This window comes from Diadema setosum, chromosome 20 (assembly GCF_964275005.1).
Source record: "Diadema setosum chromosome 20, eeDiaSeto1, whole genome shotgun sequence".
NCBI lineage: Eukaryota > Metazoa > Echinodermata > Echinoidea > Diadematoida > Diadematidae > Diadema > Diadema setosum.
In genome coordinates this window covers 15,493,307-15,517,010 of record NC_092704.1, presented here as the reverse complement: position 1 = coordinate 15,517,010, position 23,704 = coordinate 15,493,307, and the positions used below count along the sequence as shown (strand labels likewise).

The 23,704-nt window shown below is 36.3% G+C and overlaps 1 protein-coding gene across 1 annotated transcript; it reads right to left on the bottom strand.

Moving 5' to 3' along the window:
* Window positions 1–458: 458 nt before the first annotated feature.
* LOC140243459 (uncharacterized) lies at window positions 459–22,679 on the bottom strand. The gene is made up of 12 exons (XM_072323135.1): window positions 22,600–22,679; window positions 16,026–16,191; window positions 13,362–13,512; window positions 12,744–13,016; window positions 11,469–11,564; window positions 11,138–11,268; window positions 10,684–10,769; window positions 6,395–6,551; window positions 5,047–5,148; window positions 2,996–3,154; window positions 2,165–2,260; window positions 459–719 (listed from the first exon to the last, which is right to left on the bottom strand). Exons 1-12 carry the CDS (start codon window positions 22,677–22,679, stop codon window positions 549–551), a joined length of 1,668 nt encoding a protein of 555 aa, XP_072179236.1. The 3' UTR covers window positions 459–548.
* Between the last annotated feature and the right edge of the window lie 1,025 nt (window positions 22,680–23,704).

The following is a 23,704-nucleotide window of genomic DNA, read 5'->3' as shown; positions in this document are numbered from 1 at the left end:
ACACACACACTATGTATATATATATATATATATATATATATATATATATATATATAAATTATATATATATATATATATATGAACATATAAAAATACATACATATATATGTATATACGCATACAAACATACATACATACATATAATGTTCATGGCACGATTACCATGCGCAGGGGCATCAGCTATAGACGTATTTTCATTTTGAAATCCGTTTTGTTTCTTAAGAATGTACTTCCCAGCAGGATGGAGCGTTTTCATGCTACTCTAGTTTGTTTTTTATTATTGTTATTGAATGTCATAATTATATATATATATATATATATATATATATATATATATATATATATATGTGTGTGTGTGTGTGTGTGTGTGTGTGTGTGGGTGTGTGTGTAAATAAATAACTCGTTGTCCACATGTGGGTCTAAAAATATCGACTAACAGAACAGAACTCTGAGGGACATACTGCACCCTGCACACAAAACGTGTTTCAAGATGATTACCAGCTTACAGCTATGTTTAGTGCTTGTTTGCATAAGTATACATTTACATATTAAACATGGTTATTCATTCCACTGCTGGATTCAGTGATTACGGATAGTTCACTCAGGCGAACTTCCCCGGCTCGTCGCTCACTTCTCTCTCTTCCCACACCCTTTCGAGGAGTGAGGCGTCCCTTCTCTTTCTGGTACGTCAGGAAAGCTCGCATGCCACGTCGTCCTTGCTGTAGTATAGTGATATTATGAAAGACATTTCAGGCACACGAAACATGTTGACCACCATCTTTTGTTTTATATTTCTATCTCTCCCTTGTCCTTTCTAATTTAAAGGGATGGTATAGAATTGGTTGAGGTAAGGTTTCAGCTTTTAACTTTTTTGCGAGATATCTAGAAACCACTATATGAAATGTTAAAGAGCATACAATAAAGAGGAATTTAAAGTTTATTTAATAATAAAATAAAGCGCACATTTCTACCTGATGAAAATAGATCCTGAAATGGGTGAGATATCCAAAAACAAGTTATACAAAGCGATCCTAATAAAAGGTGGGTCCCATCTTTTATCAGGATCGCTTTGTTTTGGATATCCCAGCCATTTCAAAGTAATTTTCATCGAGTAAACTTTGAATTCTAAGAATTGTATACTCTTTCATATTTTACAAGAGATTTCTCATTATCTCAAAAAAATGTTGGAAACTTCAATCGAAACGGTACCATATTTTTTTTTTTAAATCTGTACAACTTTATATACTTCTCTCTAATGTCCCTCTGCGTCTTACGATAGGTTATTAGGCTTATGGCGCATTACAAAGCTTAGTGATGTATTTCTTATTATCTTCCCGCTATGTATTAGCATTTCTCGCACGTCGAACCTTTCTTCTAAAGTTTAACGATCAATGACTCTTTATTTCAACTGGGTTCATTTTAAAGACGGGTTATCGGCCACATGGGTAGGACATGGTTAAGTCAAAAGCCTGTGAAGTGTTACTCCCTTAGTTCGTACATGAAAGTAACAATTGGGTGTTTTGGTGGCACAGTGTATATACAAAGTTCGGTGTACTTTGTTGATAAGAAGTAACGATACGTTTAAAGTAAAATCGTATCGAATGAGAGTAATCCCATATTATTTGAAAGTGGTAAATGTCATATCTGGCCAGAACACTTATCTTACGACATATTGTAAAATCTGATCCAGCTTCTATTGTTAATTTTCTCGACACTTCTGCCGGAATTAACAAACTTCGAAAAAAAAAGAGATAAACTAATATCAAGACTTAATTCAAATAACTGTATTTGAATTGATATGATTTTAGTTTAGTTCTCCATGTACCTTGGAGATTGACTTTAGAATGGATATAACGTTTGACGCTTCAACAGAAAAAAAAAATCTGAAATAAACTACAAGTATTTTGACGTTCTTTTTGGTACGTGCATTTTCTTTCCATGATTAAAGAATAATATGCAAATAAACACACACACTCGGACAGATGCGTACTCATACACAAACACAACTGGAAATACATAAATGTGTCAAATAGATAAACAGTCCTAGCTCTCCACCGTATCAAGTATAATACAGTATACCTTACTGCATCCACTTATAATATGTCGCCATACGCGAAGTGCTTAATGAAAAGTAATAAACGAAAAAAAAAAAATCAAAAATTACCTCCATTATGTAGTCCATATCTTCTTGCTCATTCTTAAAGTCAAGCGACTTGACGTACACCGTGTTGATGAGAACTGTCCGATCACTGTCGTCACCCTGTGGGAAGTAATTATCACTTACTCTGTATTTCTCGGTGATAATCATGAACATCGAATGCAAGCAAAACATAGACAAAGCTTTCCAATTAACCTCTATTATGTGACACTATATTTATTCCATCTCTGTGAGGAATCACCTTTTGCACTCATTTTTCTTTTCTTTTCATGGGTGCAGGGCGTAAGGTAAGTCTCATCATTAGTCATTTTTGCAACAAGTTGACATGAAATGTAATACGGAGAATACAGAGAATGACAGAGACAGATAGAATACTGCATTGAAGTGCACGGACTTATACCCAAGCATACCCTAGTTGATGATAACAAGAGAATAGTGTGATGTCCCTAGTGAGCGAAATATTGTCGGCCAAAGTATATAGGTTCTTTTATATCGTAAAATTGCTACATTTTTTAATCATCGCGAAGCAAAGTCATTCCCCCGAGAAAACAGTGTTGCTGGTAAACGTATAAATTGGCGTTTATATAGCAACACTGTTTTCTCTCTTGGCGGGTAAACCAAAATTGAGTCGAAACTCCCGTATACTTATCTTTCTTTTGTTTTCTTTTCTTTTCCAAAGAGTTTTTTCATCCCGAATTCTGGACTGAGCAATGTCGTGAAATATACCATACTTATTCATAATATAATTGGCAATAGTTTATATCATCATACATTAGTGTTATTCTGCATGGAGCTAATGGGTGCGTACGTACAGTACATTACAGTTAGGAGCCTTACCGCTAGGAATGATCGCCTGACACTAGTGAGTAACGTCTGGAAGATCCCGCCAACAAACTGACTCGTCGACCTGATGTCGTTTCGTCCAGACCCGATGTACTGACTCTGTATTCCAATGCCCGCCTCTTGGGCAAAGGACATCAACTCTTGAAAGTGGATCTGAAGTAAAGGGTCACGGGTGTGATTCAGATTAATTTCTATAGGTCTATGATGTTCAATTCAAATTCAATTCAATTCAAATGAATTTATTAGGAATTTTCTGCATCGAATATATATTACAAATGAAATACAGTCATTTCTTTTTGTTTACAAGACAATAGAACATACAGTGTGTACATCCGAATATAAAACTGAGATATACGTGTACAGATTAAAGAAAAGAATAAGAGAACACGTCAATTGGGAACCACTCGGGATAAAGTGAATCAAATGATCTGACTGGATTATGGCACATGTATAGGGAGTGTGAATGCAGAAAACTGTCGTCAAATAAGCATATAACTTGAAGATACGACAGCCTTGAAAGAGAAGAAACAAAAAAGAAAATGCGCAAAACATACATCTTGTATACTTATCGAAAAGAAAAGAAAAAGCAGGAAAAAAAAAAAACAGAGACATTCTGGCATCACATTGCAACAACAAAAATTGTATAGACACTATACTACAGAGGAAGAGGTGAGTGAGGTGAGCGCTGGTGCAAGTGGGAAGAGCCCAACAGGCGCGCGATACTATATAGGTGCCTTTTTAGGATAGGAAAACTTAAATATGTTTATTGAATAGTTTGTTGTAAGAAGACTGGGGGGGGGGGTATCAAAACAGAAAAAATAATCTATTTAGTTTTTTTTTTTTGTTACAAAGGTCGGATATCAGCTAATTCCCATAACTTGATATAATGTCCTTTTTCATGTTTGCTTTAAAAGAAAAAAAAAGTAATGTGCATGCTTTAATTTGTTCAGGCAGAGAATTCCATATATCCGGTCCGATGGTGTCGGATAGATCTATGAGCAACAAGTAGCTTTGGGTTATTTAGATGAATGAATTTCGATATGACATCGAAATTTTGTTTCCATTGACATTTTTACAATAATAATACAAAAAACAAATCACATCACATATACTCATTTAAATGACTGTCACAACAGACGTTACATGAATCAGAAATACTCTAGGAAGGACAGCTACGAGAAAAAAAAAATATGACCGTGTACGAAATGTACTTACAATGAATGAATCAATTATGTTGAGCTAAAGAAACATCAGGCGAATATGAAATAAATGCAGTTACGTGTACCATTGAAAACATAAACTTCCAAACCCTTCCAGATTGTCAGCTAGCATGGTTTTTAATGTTAATATCAATTGTTATCATTAATTGCTTAATGATAATAACTTCAGGAATAAAGACATTTTCCTTTTAAAGTATATCAAGAATAACCGCCAGGTTGGAAAGAACGTATACACCAAAGAAGCTCAGTATATGCATTGGGTAAATATGACCGTAATTATCATTGTGATAATGATTATATCTATCGCTGTAATGCTGACTATCCTTATAACACTCGTATTATCATGATATTCAATTGTTAATATCAATTTGCAAAGTTTCTTTAAAGAGAAAAAACAAACAAAAAAAGAACACAAAACAAAACAAGTGACACTTGATGTATCAAAAGGGATATGGTAATGCCGCCAGGAAGATCAAGATTTTGCTTCAATGTCGGCTTTTGCATACTTATATATACAACTTCATAACAACCACATAGACATTTTTACCTATATATTATGTTGTTGCATGAAACATTACAATGTTATGATTACATGACATAGTTAGTGCCATTAAATCAATTGAATTACCCGTTGAAAATGCAGCAATCAAATCAAATCCAGGAGAACCGAGTTCAAGTTTACTATGATCAGCCAGTCCTATAGTCTCCAGTCAGATATACCAATCCGCTTGTTAGTTTTCGAACTACTATTTTGTAAGAACATATATTTACACCGCACCATTCTAAAGATTCAACAATATACTGCTAAATACATGCTATACTCACACTACCGTCATCATTGATGTCAAGACGTTTAAAGATCTCATCGATGGTGGCGCCCTCGCCGAACAAGACTTTGGCGTCATCTGTGGAAAACCTGTCCCCACTCTGATGGCAAATTGAAAGTGGCGCATTTTAAAGTAAATTATATTCCAAAATATCCAATTTTTCTAACAGTCTATCTGTATCTCATGTAGCTACATCGACGTTAAGGACACTCTAAAAGAAGAATTCCACTCCAAAATTGCCTAAATCTCATAAGAAAACGAAAAAAAAATCACTGCAGATCAAAATCGGATCAGAAATAAGTTATAGTATTTTGAAACTTTGAATTTGTTCGGAAAACACTTCTTGTCCAGTCGTTTAATCAATAATCAAATCAGCAAGTTGGTGACGTCATGCTCTCACAATTTCTTATTCCTTTTATAAGTAAATGACAAAGATCTCATATTCCAGTTGTACAAATATAAAACTTGCCTTTAAACCATCCAGTATAAAAAAGAACAAATGCTTACTCTGATATATTATGGTATGGGAAAATGCTTTTACTTGTATTAGCTAAGAGTAACAATTTGTCCGAATTTCATTATGACATACATGAAAAAATGTGAGGGCATGACATCATCAACTTGCTCTTCTGAATATTCATAAGGACTGGTCAAGAAATGCTTTCCGAAGAAATGTGAAATTCCAAAATGTCATGTTATTATCTTCCTTATTTCTTTTATCCGATTTTTGTAATATTTGGAACGTTCTGTAGGGATTTTTTTCTTTCTTTTAGAGTTTATTTTCTGGTGTAGATTTCCTCTTTAAAGACGTACAGGCAGACACACATATCATCTCTTTTCCAATTCTTTTTTTTTTCTTTTTTTTTTGCCCTTGACCATGTATTGCTCTATTAGATAAAAATGTGAATCATTCCATTCTGATTTAATTCCAATCTAATCACCCCTTTTCCCATATTTTTTCTTTCTCTTTTGTGTCAAATGTTGTGAAGCATATCTAATTCAAAGCTCAAGACACATCCTTTGCCTCGTGATTGTATCACTTCAAAAGTACCAGGAGCTTGTGCAGCGCGCTAAAGTATTTAATTGTACATGTATCTATTATTTCAATTTTATAGACTTATATGATTGTAAACTATTACGCTGAAAAAGCCCCATCTTACAAAATAGAATTTAGTTAATTTGATGTCAAACTCATTTCCATGACAAAAGAACAGAAGAAATAGACCGTTATTTCATATTTGGGATAGAAAAGTTAAGTCTAAAAACTACTTGGACCTTTCACAGTGATTTTGCTCACATAGTGATTGTTTCTGTGTGTGGTATGAGCTAAGTTATTTTTTCTTTACCTTCTCAATAGCATTTTGTAATTCGTCGAGGCTGATTGCTTGATTCTCGTCGACGTCGTTTTCGCTAAGGACTTGCAGGAAACGATTCATAGCCGTCGTCATCCTGTTGTGATTACGCAGCGTCTGCTTCCGAGTGGCCTCAAGCTTGACATAGGCCCTGGAGAGGGTGTTTTATTCAGACATTAAGAGATATCTCGTCTGGAGCTTACTTTGGTTAAAATTGCAGTTTGGTCGAGAGAGAATTGTTTCAATTTCTCCTGATTTTTACGACATTGCACAAAATAATATGCTTAAAAACTCACGTACAAAGCAGTATGTTATAACAGGAACACAGGAACATCATTTCACACAATCGATGTACACTAAACACTGCACAACATGTAACTTCATCGTGCGAGAAAAGAGCCCATGCATGATAACATCGATGCGCTCATCTACATCGATTGGGGTATATCATGAAACAATATTGCTAATACGTTAATTCTTAGTTCTAATTTATATAGAGAAGCGACCATGCCACCCCGGCTAGGAATATCATCAAGTGTCTCGTGATGTCACAGATTAAAAAGATGAATAAGAAACGCGATGAAAATACATTATACGAACACAGGCATGTCAAGCATACCTAACTATAGAGGAAGATGATCATAAAATTATACCAGCTTTTGAATGAATGTTACCCATTCGCATAATTGATCATTATAATTCACTTAGTACATCGTGCGTTCTAGAGAGGGGAGGGAGAGTTTTAATATCAAAGCATTCGAGTTTGATCATGGGGTTACAGAGTAGCTCCATGCATGGTATAGCTAAAGTTGATATCCCTGTTCCACTTCTTCCGGGTTCTACCGCCCCTGCCATCCACCAGTCCTCATAGATATGAAAGAGATTGACTGCACATAATGTATACTGTATACTGCTGTATGTCACGTCACGTTCTTTCACACCCCCTTCTTCTCAGCGTTTAGGAGTAAGTTACATTAACACGACGTTCTTAAAAGTAAAGATTATCTCGAAGTTTCAATCTTCATGATCATCAGGATTGTTGGGGGGGGGGGGGGGGCGTTGTGGCATAGTGGATAAGACTCTCGACTCCCGATCGGAGTTCGAGTCCCGCCCAGCGCTTACGTCCTTGGACAAGATGTTTTACCCACCATGTCCCTCTCGACCCAGGTGTATAAATGGGTACCTGGCAACGCTAGGGGTAAATAAGACTTAATTATTATCAGATCGTAGTATTGTCCCGTATATAGACGCACTCAAAATAAGTAAGCAAAGTTGTGAATGGTTTCCTTGCGTCTGTCAAGCTCAACAACAGCTGCAGTGATCTGTAAATATCATGGCATTTGATGCTACCACGTACTCTTATCCCTTAGTTGTTATCATCGTTGTTGTACGTATTTGCTCTGTCATGTTGAGCCAGGACAGACCGAGAACAACGATGGAAATTCAAGTATCTTCAGAAAAACGTGAAGAGTTCTATATCGGCCAATCTGTAGCCTTGACTGCTCCTTCTATAATATTATGATCGATGGTAAGGGTAGTCGCTGTTATTGATCACTGAAGAACCAGTCTTGCGCGAAGGACAGTTCTCGGTACAGCTTGGAGAGGGAAGACTAAAAAGTCTGAAACTTCGAACTTAGCCACATGCTTTATTGTGGGGGCATTGTGGCATAGTGGACAAGACACCCGACTCCCAATGGGAAGACCCGAGTTACACTGAAGAGGCTACCCTGGATGAATAAGACTTTGTTATTGTAGATGAACTTTAAAGTCTTAAGGTATAGAGCTGATATGCAAAATGGAACGAAACAAATCAAAACGAGAAATAACGAACAAACAAATCTAAATAAATGAACAAAATCTTCACAAACTACCCTTCTAAACAGCTAGACCTCGCTCTGATGATGAAGACATTCTGTATGTTAAAGGGATTGTGTGGTTTCGGTTGAGATGGGATTTTCAGGTTTCCATCGTCTTTTGATAGTGATTTTTTTTTTTTTTTTTTTTTTTTTTAGATGATGAGAAACCTCTTATGAAATATGGAAGACCATGTAATTCTATTGGGAACTCAAAGTTTATTTGATGAAAATTGGTTTTGAAATGGCTTAGATATCCAAAACAAAGCAATCATGATAAAAGGTGAGACCCATCTTTTATCAGAATTGCATTGTTTTACTTTGATTTTGGATGTATCAGCCATTTCAAAATCGATATTTATCAAATAAACCTTGAATTTCTCTTAGAATGGTATGCTCTTTAACATTTTGCAAAGTTGAATCCTCACCTCAACCAATACTATATCATCCCTGTGCCGTGCTCATTGACTATTACTGTTGTATCATCCCAAATTGCTATAATGCTTAACGCTATAATGGCCTGGCTTACATATCATTTGGCTGAGATCTAGGACCTACAGGCTTGTGAAGGGTTCCGGTTCAGAGACTTGAATATTGTGGTCCTACGTCATGCACAAGTGAACGCAGTGTTGACCCAGTGCTAACCTCGAACTAATAATTGTGCTACAGGTATTCAACCCTGTGGGAGAGTCACACAAAATATCGGAGGCTACGAGTTCTATAAGCAGAAACGGTGATAACCGTAGAGATAGGACATACAAAATATCTCTACGCTGACAACATTTATTATATCAAAAATCCAGCTAGGCTATATACATTCATTCCTGGGTATAAGGTAGTTCGGAATTAAGACATTTTACCTGGAATCTTATTCTTATCAGTGGCTTTCTTTTCTTTCTTTTTAGGGGGAGGGGGCGTGGTGTGTGGGGCGTGGTGTGAATATCGCCTGTGAATATACACTTCCGGACTTTTTATTCACATGAAAACTGAATTTGAGAAAAAAAGCACCAATTACATACAAAAACAAATTCACGAATCAAACAACATACGCACACAATAAACATTAATTGCATAAAAGTGCAATTACACTGTAATATAGTGTTTGACAAACTTTATTTCCCCCATCGTTTAGATTCTTGATGAGTGTCTTTTTTCTTTCATTAAGGAAAAAAAAAAACATATAAGAAAGAAGATAACTGAGTATAGGTCCTATAGCATATGAGCTTTGCCAAAGCAATTTCATTTGTGTATTTTATAAATTCATAACCCGTAACAGAAACATAGTTCAAACCAAGAATACGAAACTTTACGAAAGTATAATAGACATGTCAAGACGCATGTTGTAACATTCGGGTTGAAACAAAATCAAGCATGGACATGGATTAGATGACCGTTAAACAATCACGAATATAGTATACATAAAAAGCGTGTAACATAATATCCGCGGTTACTGGGGGACCTGTTAGTATTAGAAGACCGACTGAGGATTAGCTGTGGTCCTGTGGATAAGACCAAAGACTATGAATCGTGAGGTCCTGGTTCGAGCCCCAGCTAGCAACAGCAGTTCTGCGAGGCAATTCTGAAGGCACTTTATATCCCCATTGCCTCGTCCATTTTGATCGGAGGGGACTTAGAGTCATTGGTCCTGCCGTAGCTTGCTCATAAGCGTTTAAAGGGGAATTCCAGATCAGTCGAAAGTTCTCCTGAGAAGAGAGAGAAAATCTTTTCAGTGCAATTAAACATTGAAAATTTGATCAAAATCGGATTAAAATCGAGGAAGTTGTGACATTGTGGAGTTTTGCTAGTTTTCATATAACAGTTCGTGAACAGACAATATGTAAATTCATGTAATTGAGTTGATGATGTCATCGCCTCACAACTTTCTTTATAGTTTGTACACAAAATATTGAAGCTTCCAGGACTTATTTGTTTGTTTTATGGTCCAAACACAAACATGTCCCAGTCTCGAATCCTCATTTACTGTATCTGTAACTGACCATAGTTTGGAAATTATTCAGGCAGAAATAACGTAATGTTTTACTTTTAGAGCGGAAAAATCTACTTTTTTTTGGGGGGGGGGGAGGAGGGGTATGGGGTACACAATCAAATGAAAAACCATTACAGGTGATAACATCATCAGCTCCCTCATTATTTTGCATTACTGTATGAGATTTTTTTTTTTTGTGTGTGTGTGTGTAAACATTAGCGAAACTGCTCACAATTTCATAACTTTACTCATTTTCATCCGATTTTGATCAAATTTTCACTGTTGTGCTAATAAACTTTACTCTTTATTCTAAGACTCACTTCAGACTGGTTAAAAATTCCCTTTTAAATGCTCCCTTCGTAGCCACTTGACAGATGGACAGACAGACACACACACACACACACACACACACACACTAGTGTATGGCGTTATAACTGTTGTACCTTGCGAGTTTTGTATTGGGCAGAGGAGCCGGCGTTGAGATCAGCTCGGGCTTGTTTGGAAGTGTGTGGGATTCATGCTCACTGAACTGAGATAAGAGGCAGAAAAAAAATGTGTGAAGTAGGAAAATGAAATATAAAAAGACGATAACTTTCATCTAGTCCCCAGCTTTGTTTTTGTTTCTTACACGAACACTCTGCTAACATTGTGACCACATTAATGATTGTAAGAATTATGGTATAATAATGATAATGATGATGATAAAGATAACAAGAAGAAGAGTGATAATAATACAATACGTAAATAATTATACTTAGGAATGCATTAAATGTGAGCTCATGTTGAATTTATGTCAAAGTCATAGACAATGTAGTGTGAGATCCTTAAAGTTCTCAGCACGATTTCAAACAGATCAGTCGCAGAGAGTTTATTTTTGTGTTCATCAATTATCCTTACTGTAATCATCCCAAACGTCTTGTCATTGAATGTCCCAAAGCGTTCCTCCTTCATAAGCATCCTTGCAATCTTTTCCAGGTCCTGCATTCTCCGGAAAAACGAGTCCTCTGGTTTCATGGACAGCCACCATCCTGGAGTATCGAGAGGGAAAGTAAAACAAAAGTCCCATAATTTTGAAGTTGTCTTATTTGAACAAAACAAGAACAACAACAACATGAAAAAATGAGTCCCCATCCCGCTCGCGCGCGTGCACACACACACACACACACACACACACACACACACGCACACACACACACACGGTTTACGTAGTTGAAAGCTGTGTTCTTACCATCGAAGCAGTGGACAGGGTAGTTACAGATGACTCCGCCATCAACATACAAGTCTGTTTGTCCGGTAAAGATCCTCTTGTATGGCTGAAACACACCTGTGGTCCCGATAAAACATATGATTCATTCAGACGAACTTCTATTACACACAACAGTTCGTGGAATATTATTTTCCTGCATATATTTCGTTATACTAGTATTCTCTATTATGTTTCTTGCTGGCGCAACAAGATTATGATGACAAATAAATTACAGTGAATCAAGTACATATCAATGACAGGAATACGCTCATCATCGCCTATGTGACGGTTTCCATAAATATGATTTTTGTAAGAGCGTCACTCTCTATAATTTGTTTTTAGTCTTTGACTTTATAATGTTTTTATTGAGTACTACTGACTTTTCTTTGTTTGTATATGTGTCTTATCTTGTCGGAGAATATCTATCAACGTGTATAGAAAATATTCTATATATCTGATTAGAAAAAGAAACATGTCCTTTTTTAACCTTGCGTACAAACCCATTATACATCCGAGGGTTTACTTTAAAGGGATCGTATAGTTTTGGCTGAGATGGGGGATTCAGATTTTAACTTTTTGCGAGATAATTAGAAACGACTTATATGAAATATTAAAGAGCATAAAATTCTAAGAGGAATCAAAAATTTATTTGATGAAAATCGGCTTTGGAGTGGCTGAGATATCAAAAAAGTGGTAAAAATAAAAGGTGGGACCTACCTTTTATTTGGAACACTTTGTTTTGCTTTGCTTTTGGATATCCCAGCCATTTCATAACCAATTTTCATCAAATTAACTTTGAATTTCTCTTAAAATTGTCTGCTCAATATTTCATGAGTGACTTCAAATTATGATCTCGCAAAAATTAAGAACCTGAACCCCCATATCAGCCAAAACTATACCATCTCTTTAACAGTGATTAGAAGTTACATGTATTGCTATCAAATACTACCAGCTTGTCTCTACGAGGAGCTGTATTTGTTCGAGTCTTTTGACGGCAGGTGACGAACACTCAGTCAAGGTCTTTTATATAATATCCTCGTGATCTTGTCTATCTGGAAGACACAATTATAGGCTTATTATCGTGACAATGGGTCTGGTGTTTCATGGCTTGTGTTCAGTAGTTGTTCAATGACCACGTGTAAAATAAATACAGACTCATCAGCTGAATTGCCAGAATATGTATACAGGAACTCTCTTTGTTTATGACGTCAGTGGAGGGGTTGGAGGAGACGGAAAGAGGTACTTTTATCACGTTACCTGGGATAGCGGTCGACATTCGCACCGCCACGGCGATGGGCATGTTGGGCGTGGTTTTAACATGGCAGTACTCCTCCACCATACTACTGATGTTGGTGACGACCACGCAGAGTTCTCGCCCCGTCTGGTCGTAAAGATCTTTGAAGGTGGCCTTTCTATCTCCCAGCTTCTCTTCCACCATCCGGCACACCGTCTCGTACAACCGTCTTCCGGGATGCCAGCCGTAGGAACGGTAGACATTGGGAATCGCGCTCAACACGCCGCACGAAGCATCTGATAGAACAGTGACATCATTAGCACAAAAGTGCTGCCCAACTCTAGACTGACATCCAGATAACATTAATAAGGATATTTAGAAGCAAATGAAATGGTAGCATTTCATAATTCTTCAAGATTTGTTGCAGTTCAGCAGCAAATAAAATTGTTGCAGTTCATTAGTTGTTTAAAAATTGTTTCAGAAGTTCAAAGTATTTCCCCGGAACAGTCGTATTTTTCGAGTATACATACTGAGTACATTTTCATCATTATTTTAACTTAGTAAGATATGAACTAACTACTCTGTGATGTGTGTTTGTCCCTCTAGTTGAAATCCTGTCGAAGTGATATAAAAAATCTCACCCATGTAATCGAGGCCCTTAGAACCAATCGCCGTCTCCTCGGCAATCCTCTTACAGTTGTGACCTACAGCAAGGAACGTGGCCATCATGGACCCCACGCTGGTGCCGGCAAAGCGACGGATCTTGTCCATATAGCCCAGACGTTCCAGCTCCTACAACCGTCGACGCAAAATTTTCGTTAGGCTAAAAATGTTATACTTATTCATACCGGATAAGTAATAGTCATGACGAAATAATGGAATAAACTAGATTATTACTTAAAATAGAATGGAATGGAATAGAAAAAATAGAATAGAATAGAATAGAATAGAATAGAATAGAATAGAATAAAATAAAATAAAATAAAATAAAATAAAATAAAATGAAATAAAATAAAACAAAATAGAAAAGGATATATAATGTAGAAAATCTTACCCCCACTCAGTGAGTGGCAAGATTTTCTTTATGTATCTCTTTACCTGGGGCCATCTCCTCGTCAAGCTTAGCTTATGATGATAGTCCCCTGTATTTCATTTTTATCATTTCCTATTGCTTTCTTTTATATATAATATTCGTTCTTGAAAAAAAAAATGTATGTATGATCCAAACGTTACGAATATTAGCTCTGTAAATGACTATGTAAGTATTTTGTTGATTTTTATTGATTTTGAAATGCAGAAATAAAAACTGAACTGAACTGAACTGAAAAGAAAAAAAAAGAACACAATCGAATACAGTCATGATGAAGATGGTAACCATTGCTTATAGTTATGATCAAGATATTGGGCCTAATCAGCATGGACATTGCTCTACAAAATAATTTCTAAACCGTACCTGAGATTTTGTCCTAGATATGGTGCACCTTTTTTCAGAATGGCTAACGTGTTTATAAAAACGAATCATGCAGCTTGAGAAATGAAACGATTTCCAAGTCAGTGAGAGTATTTGAATAACGTTTCTCCATAACATGTCCCCATCCCTCTCCCCCCAAAAGAAAAATACAACAATAGCAACAGCAACAATATGTAAACGCAAAAACTACGTTTGGCAATAGTAGTCTGAAGATCGTTTACACATAAACAAATAAATAAATAAATATATGAATAAATAAATGAATGAATGAATGAATGAATAAATGAATAAATAGATAAATAAATAAATAAATGAATGAATAAATATGCAGATAGATAAATAAATAAATAACAAGTTCTTTCAAAGTGTGAAACTATCAAGTTTCGTATACTCTGTCACATGAGTGCATTGTCAGCCTGTTCCGAGACCGTATGTTACTTGTATGTGAGGAGAGTTCACCTCCGAGAAAAAACGTTTCACAATTTAAATTGAAAATCTCAGTTATTCTATGCAAAATATAAAGAGCGCAGAAAGAATCAGAAAACGACCAATGATTGACTCAAAAATAATACTGACGTACATCTCGTAGGAATATGTTCAGCAAGTTTCCGGTTAGTGTATTCAATTCAATTCATGATTAAAAAGATTGCATTCATGCATGAACACAAACTCTATTGTAGCGCCACTTTGTCAATTGTAAACAAAGAAAACTAAATTTCCATAATTTATCAATGGACACAATGGACAATTAGGTAATTGGTTCATATGAAGTTTACGGAACCGTACCTTGTTTTTTGTTTGTTCGTTTTTACGTATATATATATATTTACATGTATATACACTGAGTAGGTTGTCCACGTGTTGGCGAGATAATAAGATAAAAAACCAAACTGGAACAAAGTTCATGCTGTATTCACCAACGGTTTAAACCGTTGGTGAATACAGCATGAACTTTTTTCCAGTTGTGTTTTATATATATATATATATACATATATAAGAAATATATTTGGACCGATGTTAAACATAAAAGCAAGCTTGTGTAACTGTAAGCTAACAAAAAAAAAAAAAATCGACGGTAATGAAACAAAGCGATCGGTGGTAGTGAAACAAGGAGAGGGGGCAAGAAAAAAAAAAAGTTTAGGCCAGACCGAATTATGTTTACTGGACCCAGATACTGGAATGACCTCCCTCAAGATATTACTTCTTCCTTATCCTTATTCACCTTCAAACGCAAACTAAAACGGCTATTACTTAGTGGATACACACTACCCGGCTCTTAGCAACATTTTTTTTTTTAATACCCCCAGTCTTTTGTCTTTGTCTGCAGCTCCAAGTTATTTGACGATACCGTTATAGCACTTTTTGTGTGAGTGTGTGTGTGTAAACACGGCGAAATATGTACAGTCTCGTTTAAGCGATACTAAAGTATTCATGTGGTTCGATAGTTCGTTTTTAATACTGATTTTGCACTGGTACAATTTAAGTTGGTCGAGATAAACATGTCCGTTCTCCGTATAATTTCACGCCTATAAACTCGGGAACCTACAGTTTTTACAAGCATCTTTGCTTTTATGTAGGCCCATTCATATTTCTGACATTTATTTGTGATATCCTCAGATGAAAATGACCATTTATATTTGTGTGCAATGTTTGTTTGTCTTTTTTTTTTCTTCAAACATAAGATATGGTTGTATATGTTTTGTACTTTTGTTTTTATTGTCAATCATTTTGTAATCCCATCACTGAGAAATGGAAATATGAAATAAACTTGAAACTTGAAACTTGAATAATATTACCGAATAGGCAACAACAACAACAAAAAAAGTGCACGCACCATGAGAGCCCCGATGTAAGCTGTCCCCTGGGTCCCACCTCCCTCCATCACTATATTCTCATAGGGAAACTCCAGGTTAGCCAGGTCGTCATCCAGATCGGCAGTCGAAAGCGCGGTCGATGACGAGGGGGTTTGGTGTGGTTGGATCGGCATGTCATCAGAATTCCTGTAAGATATATGCAACAATGTGCAGTCGTAAATAGAATGGTGTGTGTAAACTGAGTAATAGAAAAAAGGTAACTAAACAATAATATTCGTCGGTCGTTTCAGGAACCGACGCAAGTGACACCTGACGATCAAAAGTTGATTCTGAGATAAACGCTTTCCAAAATTTGGCTTGCTTTTTCTTGGTCATTACAGAATGAAATTGATTAATTTTGCTGATAGGAAGAGAGAGTAAGTTCTTATATTACATGTAGCGTTAGATTGAAGTTCATCTGGTCATTAATTTATTAAATATCTTCAAGCAAACATGTAAGTCAGTTCGTGAAAATGAAAATGTTGCGTTTTACGCGCTTGCGCGTTTCACGAACTGACGCATCCCTCTACGCCTCCCGTGTTTTTCGTTACAACTGCCGCCAATACGTTTCACGAACTGACGCAGATGGGACGCTGCATACCATGTGCGTTTCAGCATTATGTACAGAATCATCGTAACAGCGCGTACGACTATTATATTGGTAGCACGCATTCTGAGATTTTGTAGGCCCATTTATGGCGAATCTCCACTTATGGGCAATAAATCATGTAATGACTTGTGATGAAGAGATTATAGTTCTTGAATGTGCTTGAACTCGGAAAAAAGTGCTGTATCATGGCTTTGTTGTCATTGCTAATTTTGTTTCATTCTGTGAAGTTCTAATAATTGCTAGACACTGACACCAATGGCGTTAAAACCATGTCGGTGAACTAATTCTAGCATCTTGTTTTCTTGATTACAATGAAGTAATGCTTCTAAATATAGTTACACGAACTAGATAGATATATTTACAACGTATTTTGTTTTATCACTAATGTCACTTTTCATTAATCACAATTTATATCTCTAAGAGTATATTTTGAATAAAAAGAAAAAGGTAAGCCATCAATCGTCATCATGAAATCCGATATCTTCACAAGAAAATGTAAAATTCTTGTAAATAGAATTAGGTATATAGACATATTCATGCGAAATTGTTCAGCATCCTATTTTGAGACATCTGCCCTCAGACCCAGTTTTATAGAAATAAAACGAAAAATATATTCCCTACAGATCAATACAAAATGGCAGAAATCGGATAAGAAATAAGGAAAATTACTGACATTTTGAAATTTCACTCCCCCCCCCCGAAAACACTTCTTGACTAGTCGTTATGAATTCAAAAAAGAAAATTGACGAGGTCATGCCCTCACAATTTCTTATTTATTTCACATACAGAAATGAAGAAAAAAAAATCTAATTTTTCAGCAGTACAAATACGAAACTTGCCTTGAAACACCAAAAAAAGAAAAGAAAAAAAAAACAGATGCTAACACTGATATATTTTGGTATGGGAACATGTTTTTACTTGTATTAGCTATAAATAATAATTTTTCCGAATTTCATGCATAACATACTTGAGAAATTGTTAGGCTATGACATCATCAACTCGTTTCTTTGAATGTTCAAAAGGACTGGTCAGGAAAATAATCCGCTAATGTTTTTTTGAAAAAAAAAATGAAATTTCAAACTGTCATAATTATCTTCCTCATTTCTTATCCGAATTTCTTTTGTCATTTTTTTCATTGTTCTGCATGGAATGTTTCTCTCTTTTGAAGTTCATTTTTTCGTGAGGGGGTGGATTTCCTCTTTATTTCTCATAATTGTCATAAATAAAAACAAAAGGAATGTATCTTTATGCCCATGTTACATAGTCTTTGCAATTTGGTGGACTATCCCGTGGGTCTAGCCAACTAAACATATACTTAATTATGTTGAGAACCTGTAATTCCCGTCTGAGGACAATTTTGATTTAAATCAATCAGTGAATTTTATTGAATATGATTGAACTCCATTTTTTTTTTACTCATGTAAGCAGCCAATAAGAAAGGAATAAATAAAATCATTGAGACGCTTTTACTGATATACGATAAATAAAATGTTGCCCATGACAAGCACTAAATGGAGTCACAACAGAACCTGTTATACCAAAATATAATTCTTAATCGGGACTCGGCTCGCGTCACAAAAAAAAAAGAAATAATGAATAATGATAAATCTTGAAGTAAGCAATTCTAGAGAAGAATTAGAGAAGCAGATCTTTGAAAGCAGATGATTATCCCCTTGGGAGGTCCTGCCCATTGGTTTTCTTGGGAACTACTCAGTACATGTTAACTGAGTGAATGCAACAAGATTGGAAGAAAACTTCGTTGAAGTTTGTGAAGAGTCAGTCAATCCGTTCAAAAGTCGTGAATTATGTATCTTTTTTTTTAAACGTAGCATTTCTAAAGATTTGAAATAGTATGAAATGTTCATAATCATATACTCGACCGACATTGATTCATAGTAATCGTACTCGCCTTATTCTCTTGAAGAAGTAATTTAAGTGCTCTGTCTTTATGCTAATAAAAATTGATAATCTCTTTCTCTTTGTATTTTTTTTTTCGTCACTATTCTTCGGTGACACAACAATAGAGATAATCTTCTTGCTGCGCCAAAACTTAAAAAGTTCAGTCAAGTCTGCATCTCACTCAAAGATCGAGCCATTGTTCCACCTTGATCCTTTGGTTCCATTGTTATGTGTATAAACAACAATGACAGATTGTCCATTTTCCCACTCTTTGCTCAATAATGCATTAAAAAATCGAATTTTATCTTAATGCCTCGGCCTACAAAAAGAGTACAACGTTTGCTAAAATTTGATATGATTAAGCTATATTGTTTGGTACTGATTCCATTGAAATATAAACCTGAAAGTGAAAACAAAAAAGTGTTTACCTTCTTCCTGTGCGGTGTGTTTAAAACTAGATTCACAAGAACAAGCTTTAGCAACATTAACCCAATAAGATCTAGTAAACAGAAACATGATTTTACAGTGGATTTATCTCAGCGTAGACCTATTCCTGTTTACGGATGTTGCGAAAAAGAGTTCTTCAGTTCCACTTTTCTTCAAATGCATGAAGCAATTTTGATTATATGTTTTGAATATTAAGTGGAACTCGAGTTGTACAGCGCGAAACACATTGTGTGCAATATAATGCGGACATGTATCATGCGCATTGGCGGACGGAATTTTTATTCATTGATTTTATGGTAACTGTACACACTGTCAGCCGTAGAGTCATATTATTTTGCCGCCTTGACGTGTCAGGGTTTGAGGGTCCTGTGCTTAACATTGTCCACGTCGTTTCGCCGTGCGCGAAGTTACACCGCTGTTAAACCCACAAATGTAAAAACGCCCACAAATGTAAAAACACCCACAAATGTAAAAATACATCGCCCACAAATGTAGAAAATCGACCACAAATGTAAAAATTTAACATCGCCCACAAATGTAGAAAACGCCCACTAATGTAGAAATGATTTCAAACGTCGCCCACAAATGTAAAAACGACAAGTAGATTCCCCATTCTACTATAGTACGTTGATATAGGCCTAAATAGACTCACTTCTTTAGGATAGCAGTGCACTTCTTGTAAAATAATATGTACGTGTTCGAGTGCGTGTGTGTGGGTGGTGGAGAGTTCAGCGGGGGAGATGGATGTGTGTGCGTGTGTCTGTCTGTGTGTTACGGTGTGCTGCATGTCACACATTTCCGGCGGGCAGCTGCGCCTCCGGGCAAGTTACGCGGGCTTGTTGCGAGTACGAGCAGTACAATTTCTGCGGATGGACAAAGATGTTAACTAGCTGTTAAAGAGTTCCGTACAGAGTTTGCGTTTTACCTGCTAGACGCGTGCCACTTACCTGCCATTTGCATGCCGGCCTGCCATGGAGTATCGTTGCATGTACTACTGTGATAACATGCTTGTCTTCTGTCTGTTTGTGTGTACGTGTGTGTGTGTGTGTGTATGTATGTTTTCCTGCAAGTTTCTGTTTCTGGGCGGCGGGTGAGGACTGCATGACTTATCTGCAAAGGAATCCCTCTCGAAGTAATTTGAAATGGCTGAAAGTCATACAGAATGTCTATTATACTCTCAACTAAACCAGCAGAGAGGCAGTAACTGGACCCTCAACATGCACGCAGATGGCCAGCGACACTGGCAAATCAGACTTGCGTGCGCATCTCCGGGTACTAGTGCGGGCCAACACCACTGCGGGGAGCTCCGGAGGAAAAAAACAAAACAAAACAAAACAAAACAAAAAACCTCCCCGCAAGTCAACCTGCAGGCTGAGACACGATGTGACAAGGCCTTTAATAGTTTTAGAGCTCCAGTCCCCGTATATCGCTCGTAACTGAAAACGGATCGGCTTCGACAGGTCTCACGGAATACATTTATGCAATTAAGTTGCGCGCGTCTAGTAGCAGGTAAGACGCATGAAATAAGGGTCTACATAAACGCACACTTAGTAGAAATACGTCAGCCACAATGTAAAAGATTTTTACATGTGGTTGATGTTTGAATTTTTTACTACATTAGTGGGCGTTTTTTACATTTGTGGGCGCTGTCGTTTTTACATTTGTGGTTGAAATTTTTTACATTTGTGGGCGGTGTTTTTTACATTTGTGGGCGATTTTTACATTTGTGGGCGATGTATTTTTACATTTGTGGGCGTTTTTACATTTGTGGGCGTTTTTACATTTGTGGGTTCAACAACCGCACGCTTATTTCCCATAGACGCATTGCTTTGCGTCAGTTCGTGAAACATTCACCTCGACTAAAGGGCCTCTTTTTCAAAGAGACTTGAGCGATTTTTCATATATCCCGGTGTTTTTATGCTACCAAATTTAATTCGTATGTAGATCTTAGTATGTATACATTAAGAATATATCAAAACCTCAAAAGTGAAAATTTGCTCGAAATTTACCACATACGTCGGTTCGTGAAACGGCCGACGAATTTATTATCAAATTTTCTCCCAGTGTATTGTGTATATACCTATGTTTGAGTTGAAGATACTGCCTACGAAATGATGAAATTTCAATCACAGCTACTTGGCGGGAATCTGCTCTCTCGGAGTTCTCTTGTTGGTACAATTTGTATTACTAATGATGATAATTATCATTATCATTATCTTATTAGTCGAATGACACTTTCTGTAATCCTTTATTTCTCCCCTTGCAAATCTTTATATCGATCGAGCTTTCAAAGAGAGGGTGTGAGAGAAAACGGACCCCGTTTCATCAAAAGATAAAATCGATTTTGAATTTCCTTACCACACAGGCTGCCATAGACTTCAGTTGATATCAACTATACATGTATAATCAATTTTAACTCTTCATAAAACAGGGCCCAGGTCTTTTTCGATCTCTATGTAACATCAATAAGGTTTCACTTAGCCAAACTTTGGCACTTTACCAACCATCAGATATTATTCAAACCACTATTGTCAATCAGTCCTAACAGTGTTTCGAATCTTCCTTTATATCTTGAGAAATGAAAAATGGGGGATCGAGTCAGCTAAAACAAACAAACAAACAAGCAAATAAACTAGCAGTAATTTCCTGAAAATGTGCGTTGGGGTCACCAAGCGTTTACAAAAATTGTATTATCTTGTTTATTTTGCTGCTTTAACTAATCGGAAGAAAATTCTGTAATACTACTACTACTACTACTAATAATAATAATAAAAATGATGATAATAATAATAATAATAATAATAATAATGATAGTAATAATATTAATATTAATATTAATAATGTATTCTTTATCCAGGGTATCCTCTTCAGTGTTGTCACAGCTCTGCCAGAGAACCCTGCTCTTATTACTACCCTATAGATTTGCCAGGTACCCATTGATACACCTGGGTCGAGTGGAACAAGGGGGGGGGGGGGCAAAAGCATCTTGTCCAAGGACGTGAGCGTGTCAGATGTACCTCTGACTGCAAATTGACAGGAATATCACGTAACAAATGAAATTGTTCGAGAGCAGCAAGATAATGTTTATGAAATGTATCCTATATTCTTTACCTGGTCGAATTAATAATAATGATAATAATAATAATAATAATAATAATAATAATAATAATAATAATAATAATAATAAAAATAATGATGATAATAATAGCAATAATAATAAATAGGGGAGGATGATGTTTGCCTCCCGGTTTGCGTGTTTATATGTGTGTGTATATATTTCTCCTTTTTGGTACTTTTTTTTTCTCAGGGAATCTGCATAGTTTTTGTGAGTTTTGCATCTAATTATCTTCACGAGGGGACTGCAAACTGCAAGTCTTGCTTTCAAGCAGTTCCCTCCATTGATTGGGTATAATATTGTCATGACAGTTACAACATAACTATTGCCTCTCAGTTCACAGTATTTTTTTTAAAAAATATATTGCCGTACTGATTTTGTGTCATTACGTATATTCAAATGTTTCATTGTGGGCCTAATAGCATTTCTGTTGGAAGTAAAATAAACGAAACGAATCGAATCGAATCGAAACGAAAAGACCTACCTTGCCCTGTATGGTCCACGTCCCACAAGATGGCTTATTGTCTTCCGTGACGATTTTTCAGACGACCCGCTCGCACCCATGCCTGATCTTATTCCTAGGTTGCAATGTTCGCGAGTCAAAATCCTCCAAGATTCGTCGAGTATCGTGATGAATCAGTATAAAGAGTTCCTCATTAGTTTAAGCGTTTGATTTTTGGTAGAAAAGATATAAAAGAGAAGCCTAAAGGAGATGGAGAAACAATGATGTTTGCTTTCATCCGCCACAGAGTCGCCAAATGAACCATAAACCATGTACCAATATTCAAGCACGCGCGCACTTCGACGGCGGACACACGCTATACTTAATAATAAAATAATAATGATGACAATAGTGTCTTCTTGTATAGCGCACAGGTCCACCTTTCAGTGCTCATGGCGCTGAAAATAGGCCTATAGACATCTACACATAAGTACTTCTCTGAGATTATGTATTGATGCCAGTGATACAATACGTTGCGTGCCCAATCTCTTTACAAAACAGGCAAAGAAATCTTCAATGTAACCAGTCAGAGAGAGTGTTTAATGAACGCACTGTATTGTCCGTCTTTCACTATGGTCACTTCTTTTGCGTATACTTTACCTTTTTGTTGTACTTGAACACTATTCCGTGCAAGAAATAAATTGAATAAATAAGATAATGCATCTTCATGATGTGATGTTACACTTTAATTACGAAAGAATGCACAATGGCCTGCTTCAACAGAGATTAGACTTCGCTGTGACACGCGCAAAGTTGTTATACGAGTCGAAGAGACCATGTATTATGTATCATGGCGTGCTGTTATGAGATAAGCTTAGCGCAGTGTTATCATTTCCAAGTTTGTCCCCTATACCAGGCATTCGTACAAATCACGTAGGTGTATTATGTGATACAGTGCCCTTAGCCGACCTCTTTCATAGGCGTATTGTTCTTGTCACAATAGTCCCTTGACCTCTCAGCACCTTTCACGCGCTACTTCAATTCAATGAATTCGATTCGGATCAGTAATTTCGCAAGAACCCCTTTTTTTTCGGCAATGACAACTTCATATTGAGCGACAAGTGAAGACGAGAAATATTTTCCTCTT

Coding starts and splice junctions, on each gene's coding strand:
- LOC140243459 (XM_072323135.1), bottom strand. CDS start 22,679: ATGGGTGCGAGCGGGTCGTCTGAAAAATCGTCACGGAAGACAATAAGC. Junction 13,017..13,361: donor TAAGGGCCTCGATTACATGG/GTGAGATTTTTT, acceptor CTGTTCTATCAG/ATGCTTCGTGCGGCGTGTTG. Junction 10,770..11,137: donor AGACGTTTGGGATGATTACA/GTAAGGATAATT, acceptor CTCTTATCTCAG/TTCAGTGAGCATGAATCCCA.